We start from the raw sequence: 10,562 nt of genomic DNA, 5'->3' as shown, positions 1-10,562 counted from the left end.
TGTTCACTACCCTTAAATCATGTGCCACTGGCCACAGAAGATGGAATGGTGAGCTACATGGACCACTGGTCTGACCCACTGTTGTGTTCATATGTTCCCACAGCCCATTCAGACAATAGCCAAGACTGTAACGAAGTTCAAAAGAGTTACATAAAGTAATGGAAGATAGCCATTGATGGACCTATTAGGCAGGATGGACAGGGATGGTGTCCTCTGTGCGCCCATCTGGGAATGGGCAACAGTGGCTAGATCACTTGAAGATGACCTGTTTTGTTCATTCCCTCTGAAGTACCTGGTATTGGCCACGGCTTAACGACAGGATAGTGGGCTAGATGGACCTTTGGTCTGACTCAGTATGGCCCGTTCTTATGATAGTACAGAAAGTGTCCAATGATGCTAACTACAGCGGAGTATCCATTCACTAGCCCTTGGTCTGCGACCACTTTCTATGGCATCAATACTGGGGCCTCTGTAGCTATAAAACAGTGCTGCTTAGGGCTCTTGTGATTGATAAGAATCAGACAGAAGATTTATCAACTAAATAGCAGCATACTCCTGCACAGGTCAATCAAAAGAGAATGGATTCAAGGAAGAAACGAAGGCTTGTGACAGCAGTATGCTCACACTCTCCTCCCTATCAAGCACAGAGGACAGATGGTAAGACTAGTTCAGCAGGTCAAACTGTATTGGTTCACATTAAAAAAAAATGGTTGTGACAAACTGTTACAATATGGAAACCACTGCTTTAATCACAGACAGCTTGTTTCTAGTTCACTCTACTTAAAATTTCCATTCTGTAGGGTCTTAGGGTCAATTTCCACTGCATCCATGGCCCTGTATACCCAGTACAACATAAACAGGGCAATCTAGTTACAGATTGAGTACCATCGAAAGGTGAGGCCATTAAGATTGCTAAAACAGAATTACGAATGGCACATTTTTATCTTGTCATACAGTTATGGCACATAGCTTACGTACACTTAACCATGTGTACAGGCAGGTTGACAGAATCCACCTTGACACTCTTTGGAGCAAGACAGGCTTCTGCTGTGGGCTAACAGCTGTGGAATCCCCTACTGCCCTCATGTCGTAGTCAAGAACAAAACAAAAGTCATCCCACACCCAAGAGGCCTTCCCAGTAGGTTAAACATTTTCTATCTTGGGTTCCTCTTTGAAAGAGGCTCTAGATGAAGAATGAAGGAAGTCCTATCAAGTGCTTGTACAGTGACCTGTTTTGTGCTAGAAATGCAGAGACAGTAGCTTACTCATACTTTTATTTTACCTGCTATCAATGCCTTCCTGCTCTCAAATATGGAAAGGAAAAACTGGTCCATTCACAGTTGACACATCACCCTGGAATCAAGTCCTCACTTTTTCCTTTCCAGAATAAATCTGAACTACTGTCCCTGTACTATTTTTCTTCAATCTTTCCATCTTAAGAAAGAGATCCATCTTCTTACCTGTAACATGAAACAACACTCTCAACATGGCAAGGATAGCAGACATTATGCAATGTTCGCAGGCATGTATGAAAAGTAGTATTAGCAGCCATTTAACATCAGAACAGCATCTCCTTGTGAAATCAAAAGACAACAGGCTTGTTTCTTTAAATCAGCTTTATTTTTCTAACTGTTAATTCAATTTCCCATAGCACCTTGGCAATGTCAAAAACAAATACAAATACATGTATTATCATTTTAACATTTAAAGCATGAACCTACTTTACAGAAATTTTGGACAGTTTTGACAATGGACAGAATATTGAAGCCAGACAGATAAGTTGCTTTTTTTTTTTTTTTTTTAAATCACTTTTACTGAAGTCCTACCACTTTGAAAAGAGATAGTAAATGCCAAGGGAATGTCAAATCGTCTGGGAGGAGTGAGATGCCATTAGTCACTTAAACTGATTACCTGAATATTTTGTATTTTATAAAAATTAGAACAAAAGCCGTTGGTGCACAATCTGTTTACATGTGAAGTTGCATCTTTTGATATTGTATCCATAACTGAAGTTCCATAAAAATAAACCTCTAGTTTTTAAATATAAAATTGTAAGTTGTTACAGGTTAGTTTGCAGATGGATTTTTCAGAAATAATCTTTAACTCCTTTCAAGTCCTCCCAACAGTATAGTAAAAAACAGACTCATATGATGTCTTGAAGTGTCTATGCCGGGGTCACTTAAGAGCCAACTTTAAAAAAAAAAAACAAAAAAAAAAAACACACACACACACAAATAAAATCATGTACCATCCTAAAAAGGAAGCTCAGACTATGCGATATATACACAACAAAAGCATGATAAATCATTCAGATTAATGGCAAAATTATTATTTCAGAAGGAAATATCAAAAATCAGAAACCAAATGTCTATTTGCATATCTGTTGCAATCAAGGATTTACAAAATAAACTCAGAAGCAAGTTTTCCTCAGAAGTGCATTTCTGTTGCATCCTGTTTGTAATACAATGGTTCATTTTACAAGTTTAAAATATTGTCTGTACACAGATTTTACCCAAGCGAACGTTCACCTGGGATAACAGTTAAAAGAAAAAAAAAAGACATTTTAAAGATATAAGTGGATATTGACAAAGTAGCAAGGCCATAGCTATTTAACTACAGTAAAGCATCAATTAAGTCAATTAATTGCTATTGATCTGCCACAATATCATCCTTGTTCTCTTCTGCTTAATAGGATGGGTTATTTTATTTTACCTACTGCTAAAATTGCACCACCACACTGTGCCAAGCTAACTTGGTTATTTAAAAAAAAAAAAACAAAAAAACAAAAAAAAAAACAGCAGGAATGTATGACGTTATAAAACCAACTTAATTTTCAAAATTAAATTTTTGCACTTCAATTTTACAATCACAGTCTCTCCTTCCCCTGCCCTAACCACCCACACCCACAAAAGGCCCAATCTTTTCCACAAATCAAGTGGAAGTTTAATTTGAGCAATACATCTTTGTAGCTAATCAAACAGACTAATTTTGGAAATGTGACAATTCATGAAACTAAAAATTGAGCTGTATTTTTTGTGCGCTTTAACTACAGTCAGTAGGTAAAAGAATGCCTGTGCCCTGTGTGGTGAAAATGAAAGAGTTACTAAGAATCCATCATCTTCAGTAGCTCAATGAACCTTTGTGGAAGAAGAGCCAGTCATGAGGCACTTCAGCTGAAGACAATAGAGTTTCACAAGCAACTCTGCAAAATCTGGCTCTCAAATGGTCTTTTTGTCCTTGTTTCCAATAGTCTGTCAAACAGGAAAACTTGGTGGGCAAGAAACAAGAATTTGCTTGCGACTATATCTGGAGAATGAGAAGTAGCAGCTAGCCTATGTTATGTGTTTGCCATGCAATACGAGTACTGCAGGAGACCTTGCACACAAAACTAGTTTTCAAAGCCTTTATATTTACTTTATTTCCCCACCAACACCAAACACCCCCTAAAAAAGACAACAGTATGCATGGCAGTGGCAGAAGGAAGGGAATCCTAATGTTAAGTCTTTGCACACCAGTATCAAATAGTTTACTTATGGTGAACTCCCTAATCTGATAGAATTAGAATATGCTTGGGAAAAAAGCCAACAAATTTACAGACTTATTTGCATACACTATACAAGACCATAATCTGTTACTGGAAAATGCACATTTAAGACATAAAACATTCCTTTCACACCAAGTTTTTCCAATCACCTTACAAGTAAAAAGATTGAGCTGTAAGGTTTTTTTTTAATACATCTAATAAAAGGAAAAAGCTACATTTTACAACTGTCAGAAATACTCAAATTCTATCTTCCAGCTCAACAAGCTCTATGCACCAATTTAAAAGCAGATGCCCACATAGGTCAAAATTAACATGCCAGTTTAGCCAAGCTAGGCGCCAGAGATTGTACATTTGCAAAAGTCTCTTACCAAAGAGATCTTCCTCTTAATTGCAACCAGCTCATGGCTGCTATTAGAATTCCAACACATCGTTCACTCTGCAATCAAAGTGCACATTACCCTAATATTGGTGACTATTATACAGAATACATGTTATTTTTCCACTGTGTGCAGTAATTAAATTTATAAAATTATTTATAGAAAGCAGCTTCTTTGATATTTGATGCATTTCACAGAGCTCTTAACCTGTTTAAATACTTAAACTTCCTTGTATCATTACCATCAAATGTAGCATTATCCACGTAAACTGAGACAGGTTTGTAAGCATTCTTAAATAATAGATTTGATCCATGATTTTGGTAATTAAACCCCTGAACCTAGTACGGGTAGTTTACAACTGAGTAATGATTGTTTTAATGTACGCAACATGCACAAAACCAACAGTTAACTGCATTAATATAGGACTCATGAATCAAATCAAAAGCAACTGCCAAGCTGAATAATAAGTTAGAGAAATGACAACTCTGGCTTTATATATATATATATATATATTTATAAAAATAGATACAAGAGTTCTCAAAGCAGTTGATGGGAGTAAGAAGTCACCAGGGTTCACCTGGCTAAGAAATCAAAAGGTGAAGATTTCACAGTTAACATAATTTTAACTGTCATTTACATATCGTAAACATCTTAGTAATATATGCTAGTGATGCCATTAGAATGAATGTATCAACTGAATTTTCCAGTGTGTTCACAACTTACAGCTTTAAATTTGTACACTTCCTATTCCCTAAAAGAAAAAAAAAAAGTACAATTCTTACTGCTGTGAGCTACTTTTCTTAACACTTTATACAGAACTCTGAATGTGGGCATGCTTATTTTGGCAAATTAATGCATTGAATTTTTCCTGTTGCCTTTAGTCATTTATGGTAATTAGCTCAAACTCAACTGCCTACTACCCAATAGTGTTGTGAATTTAGTCAAAGTAAGCTCTTTGAAATTAAAATTAAAACCTCATGGCCTTTGTTCCACTTTAAACTGTTAGTTCCAAGCAATTAAAAAGTCAGGAGCTACTATCTGCTGTAGAGTTTCCCTAATACGTATACTATAATAGTGCTTAACACTAATCCAGAGAACCAATCTAAGTCACTATATGGAAACTTGGCCATGCCCCCCCAACTGCTGAATGTCTCACAGGAAATCAAAAGCCTCAATTTCAGACCCATTTGGGGCTTTGAACCTGCCCTCAAGAGTCCCACCTGCAAAGGAGAATTCCTTGAGTGCAACTGAAAGCTCAGGCCCTTCACCTATGACACTACCACCACCGGGGTGCAGTCTTCCATTAACTGGGCCTGCCTCAGGAAAACACCAGATAAATGCACACAAGTCTATAATAAAGGGGTTAGAGAAAACAACATTTAAGCAATAAAAAAAATTAAAATGCTGCCCTCAATTGATAGGTAAAGGGAAAATTAAAAATCCCAAACATGTCTCCCTTCCCCCTTCTTGCATCTAGGATATCAACTATTCTTACTGTTCTCATGGTCTGATCTGCAAACAGATCTCTAGTAAAATCAGAGTTTAAAAAGCTTGCTGAATGAAATATTAGTCATGTCAAAAAACTACATTTCAATCTGGAATTACAAAGTTCTAATACAGTAGTGCATTCAGGTTTTGGTTTTTTTACCATCATTGACTAAATCATGACATAACAGTATATGGCTGCACGCACTCAATTCAAGCACACCGACCAAGCATCTCAGTTGTGGACCTGCTTTGCAATGCAAGGCCATTAATGGCATACATCTCACCCTATAAGCCAAACATTAAATAGGTTTAAAAAAGTAACTTCTAATTTTACAGAAATGCTTTTTTTTTTTAAATCCAAAAAAATAATATTCTCTTGCCCTCTTCCTTATACACTGAGGGACATGTTATGACATTTTTTTCATCTTGTCAAAACACTAATTCACAACCTCAAAGTTGATTTCAGGCAGGGAACCCTCTGCAAAATTAAAAAAAATACAAAAATTATAATCTCTATATATTTATATTGATTGAAATCCTCCAGCATTTGTGAAATCACTTTTAGAGATGAATTTTGGGACCCTCCCCACCTTCTCCACACTCAAACCGTATACTCTAGTTCGGTATTCGTGTTCCCCGAATACCTCCTCCTGATGGTCTGTCTCCTGTGCTGCTCTTTAGTCCACAGCTCAAATTAAAATAGAAAAAAAAGTTGATGAGTTTTACTTTGGTGATCGGGGTGGCACATACTGCTCCTTGCCGATACGCCGAGGTGCTCCCTGAGGTGAAGATCTGCGTCCAAACTGGCGCCTCTGTTCCCTGATTTTTCCAGCAGGTCCCCTGGGAGGCCCATTGCCTCTGAACCCAGAAAGATCCTTTGCCGCCCGGCCGTCAAGCTTCTCATGAGCCCTCTCTGAAGCTTTTTCAGGAGTATTGTTTTCTTCATTTTTGGCAGGGGAAGCTACATTGGTACGAAGCTCCCTAAGTGGCTGAACAGGAACTGGAGTGGGCTCCTTCGGGGGTTTCTGGCAGACTTCAGCATAACTGAGCTTGCGCGGCTCCTTTGGGTGCCAAGGGTAGAGAAAGAAGAAGTTTACACATTCTGCTGAAAACAACCTATACCTGAAAGGTCTTCAAGAATACCCCAGGCACACTTAAAAGAACACAGTGTCAGAACATGCACTGCTTATTCTTGAGTACCTAGTGGAAGTTCAAAAACCAGAATCTACATGAAGCTGTTTGCTCCTGGACTGGGGAATACTATGATCATGTCTGAGGGTAGAGCAGAAAGGGAAGCACACATCCACAGACTTCAAATGGGGAGTACCATGATCTGTTTTAGGGGTGGAGAGTAAAGTTACCCGATTTTCTAGCCACCAGCCTCCAGTGTGTGGAAGTAAGTTTACTAGATAGTGCTGAGTTCCTACCCAAAGCAGCTGACCTTACCTGTACTGTCACAGTAAGTGCTGCATTTCCACTGGTAGCAGATGTAGTATTTGTCCTCTGTGGCTTTGCAGCACTGAGGGGACGTACAGACACAGGTGGAGAAGTGTGGCTTATAACATCCTTCTGAGCAGGGACTGCTTCTGGCTTCTTATCTGTCTGAGTTGTGCTAACAGATTAAACAAGATAGTTCAACATTAAAATCTGTTTTAGAGGTATTTCAGTTTCAGGAATGCCTTTTTCTCTTCCTTCAAGTCACTACCTTCAAGTTTTAACTGAGCAGGACGCCCAAGGTTTCCACCAAGTTTGGAACAGTCAACAACTTTTCAGAAGAACAGAGGCCTCTATCAAAAGCATCCAGCATGGAGAGGAACTGGAGATAATGCTCTGTTACAGTAGAACTAACCAAGACTTCCCTTCACACTACACACCAGCTTCTTTCTAAAGACACTTCTCAAATTAGCCTAGCCAATTACATACCTTAGTGTAGACACCTCAGCCCTGCTTGGTAAGCTCACACTTGTGAGAGGTTGCTGGACAGGACTGTGTGCCTGCTCTTCTTGAGCAGATGCAGGACAACTGACCACCAACTCTTTGCACTCCTGAAGAGAAGAAAAATTTTAAAACTGCAGAAGGATCACAGTCAATATACCAATACTAGTGTTAGACACCATAAAACTTAATGGTCACCAGACAATAAAAATGTAAAGTTAAATATACATGTACAGTAGGAATTAACCCTAAGATCGATCTCTCTCAAAAAATTTTCTTGTGGGACCAGAGTAACGTCATCACATCACTCTGCATCTCACCAGCCTCCTATCTCCCTCCCTTGTAGCGGCTGGCGGGAGAGAGCCTGAGGCCTTGGCCCGGCCCCCCTCCCTCAACCCTGCCTGCATCTGGGGAAGAACTGAGACTGGCCTGGACTCACCTCTCCCCCTCAGGGGCGGAGACTGCAGGCCAGGGCTGACATACCTCAGCCTGGCCCTCCCTGGCAGCTGGGGAGGGGGGGGGGGGGGGCAAGAAGAGAGTTGGCAAGTGTAACGAGCAGGGGGGCACAGACTTCTAGTAAGCCTGAAAAACGTTAAGGACATGTGGACAAGGAGTGAAATTAATCATCTCGATGTGCACTTCAGAAGTAGAAGCAAGTACCTTCTCTTTGCCAGTTCCTTTAACGATGTCGGACATCCTGTTTTCCAGCACAGCCTCCTCTTGTATTTTTGCTGTACTGCCAGGCAGGGGAGGGAAATTTGATGCTAGTAAGTCAAACTTTGGTGTCTGAGTCTTTGTTTCTACAGAAGACTGAGGTCGCTAGAAGAAGAGAAAAGTCAGTTAACGTACACTATGTAACAATGTCACCTTGTAACGTGAGCCTATAAACAAAGCCTGCATGAATACAAATGCCTAATGGGCTCTACTCCCAAGAGACACTGTGATCAACTGAATGTAGCATCGTCCTGTCGCGCCCAGAAGCCAATATCCTGTACTGGCAGCTCCTTCTGGCCGTGGTACTGTACAACCTCAGATAGGACATGCCGCAGCTGGGGGTACTAAAGGTGCACTGCTGACGTGAGATGCCAGCTCCTGGTTGTGATGGAACAATGCTCCCCTCTGTTGACCGTAGTGTCTCTACTGAGTAGAGCTCTGCAGATGTGTGGTTTCTAATGTCTAATCATGGCTAGACATTTGTATCTGCACAAGGCTCTACCTAGAAACATTTCAAGCTAAGAAGCATCAGGACAGCTCTTGAATGGAAGGCTATCGAACACCACACCCCATATATCAGGACATCTTGACGATTCAGGGATACATCTTTCTCACAATCAGTATGCAGCACATGCCTGATAAGTGCCAAGGCAGTGACATTTTTCACAATATAAAGAACACTGGAAATTCCCTATCATTTTAATAGGACTTAGAATTTGGCCAGGAAACATGAAACTGTAGTAATTCAATTTGCCTCCCTATACTCATTTTGCAGTTTCACTTAAGTAAAGTGTTTAATAACTGCCTATATAGAGCATAAAAAGGATTATGTATCACCTCCAACTCTTGTCCCTCAAGATAAGTTGCACATATCCGCTCCATTTCGGGTGTCTGTGTGACTGCATCAAAGTGAACTTTTCCCATAGCTCTGCTTACAGGGAGAGCACATGATGCCTTCACCTACTTCCTTCTGCTAGACAAAGGAAATGTGGAGCCCTAATCCTCCTCCCACCACCATCCTTTCACACTGAAAGCTTGCATTCAAAGTGATTCTGATGGAGAGTGGAAGGAGGGTAGATTGAGGAAAGGACATGAGTAACATCTCCAAGAACCGTTACAGACTAAGTGTATAAACCCTCCCTACCCCCACCCCATCTTCCAGTTCTGTCAAATGTGTATTCAAGTCTAGGTCACTCACAAGCAGCTCCCAATAGAGGTGGGTAATAAGTCTACCTAAACAAGGATGGCGCTATTTCCCTTCCAAATTTAGAATTGTTGCTGGAGGCCTAAGAGTACAACGTTTGGTAAACAACTGAACCAAAACAAAGACCAGGCAACAGATGTGTACATGTCACTGACCCTGAAGACCACTGAAATTCTGATGTAGAGAACATTCGCATTTTGTAGTAGATCGTGCTGTAAACAGGAGCTGCAAAGGAGAGCCTAAACTTACCTGGAGAGTGAGGAAAAAGTTAAACTAACCTTAAGCTATTCTGCATCTGAGGGAGGGGGCTTTGGATATTGAGCCAATGAAACAAAGCGCAAGAATTTCAAACTGAGGAGCAGCAGTCTCCTTCGTTAGAGAGACGGGGATCTTCTCCAGGTACAGAGGGAAGAAACCAACTCATCAGAATGTAAGATTAGGAAAAAGTTTAGGTAGTCCATAAGGGTTTATTGTTTTCATTATTTAAGGTTTGGAACTTATGTTTGAGCTGGTTAATTGCTATTTCACCCACCCCCCCGTATCCAAGAAGTAATCCCAAGAATTTGGTTTCAATTCATGACTTTTTAACACCAAGCCATTTACTATTCTTGCAACAACAGTCTTGTTTTAATAATTAAAAAAGTGGGGTTTTTTTGTTCTGTTAACTGGCACTTGTTGAACTTGTATGTCCTTAAGCTTATGTGCCTGGCTGCAGACGGGTTACCAGAGAGCAAGCAAGCTCAGGTTCATTGTTCTCAGGGAGGCTGTTCATGTTTGTTTTTCCAACTGCTGGGGAAGGAGGTTGAGGGTTTTGCCCTCAGGGAAGAGATTCCAAGAGATTTCTTTCCTGGAAAAAGTATTAGTACACTTGGTGGTGGCAGAGCCAATGGATTTCATGGGAAACTGAAGGGAAAACTTTTCTATCTCTAGGAACTGCAGAGACAGGATCTGACTTTTTGTTTTGCTAGCCGGCCCCCCATCACCTACACTCGAAGTGCCAGGTTAGGGAATTCAGCCGACATCAGGGCCAGATTAAGGCATGGGCTAGCTGGGCAGATGCCCAGGGTGCCAACCTATGGGGGGGCGCCTGATGGCAGCTGTAAGGGGCGCGCAGCACCCGACTCCCGGACTACAACAGCTCCCAGTGGCCACCTGGGGTGGGAGCTGCGTTAACCCCCGCAGTGCTGGCCAGCAGCGCCCTCCCTCCCACAGCCGCAGAGCCCTGCGCGACCAAGCTCGGCTCGCCTCGGGTGGCCTCGAGCTGTGCGCCAGCGGTGGTAGCCAGGATGGGCCGTGCCGG

At 41.0% G+C, this 10,562-nt stretch overlaps 1 protein-coding gene across 2 annotated transcripts in view; it reads right to left on the bottom strand.

Moving 5' to 3' along the window:
* Nucleotides 1-2,784: 2,784 nt before the first annotated feature.
* LARP4 (La ribonucleoprotein 4) overlaps nt 2,785-10,562 on the bottom strand; it is a 50,434-nt gene continuing 42,656 nt past the window's right edge. For both annotated transcript variants that reach the window (XM_089774785.1, XM_089774786.1), the window contains exons 13-16: nt 8,005-8,163; nt 7,333-7,454; nt 6,856-7,021; nt 2,785-6,470 (exon numbers count right to left, since the gene is read on the bottom strand). In XM_089774785.1, the coding sequence (XP_089630911.1) occupies nt 6,132-6,470; nt 6,856-7,021; nt 7,333-7,454; nt 8,005-8,163 (786 nt within the window). In that variant the 3' untranslated portion in view covers nt 2,785-6,131. The remainder of the gene's footprint in view (nt 6,471-6,855; nt 7,022-7,332; nt 7,455-8,004; nt 8,164-10,562) is intronic.

This window comes from Pelodiscus sinensis, chromosome 31 (genome assembly GCF_052426305.1).
Source record: "Pelodiscus sinensis isolate ZL-2025 chromosome 31, ASM5242630v1, whole genome shotgun sequence".
In the NCBI taxonomy this organism is placed as follows: domain Eukaryota; kingdom Metazoa; phylum Chordata; order Testudines; family Trionychidae; genus Pelodiscus; species Pelodiscus sinensis.
The sequence above is the reverse complement of the archived record's forward strand: the minus strand, read 5'-3'. Positions and strand labels throughout refer to the sequence as shown.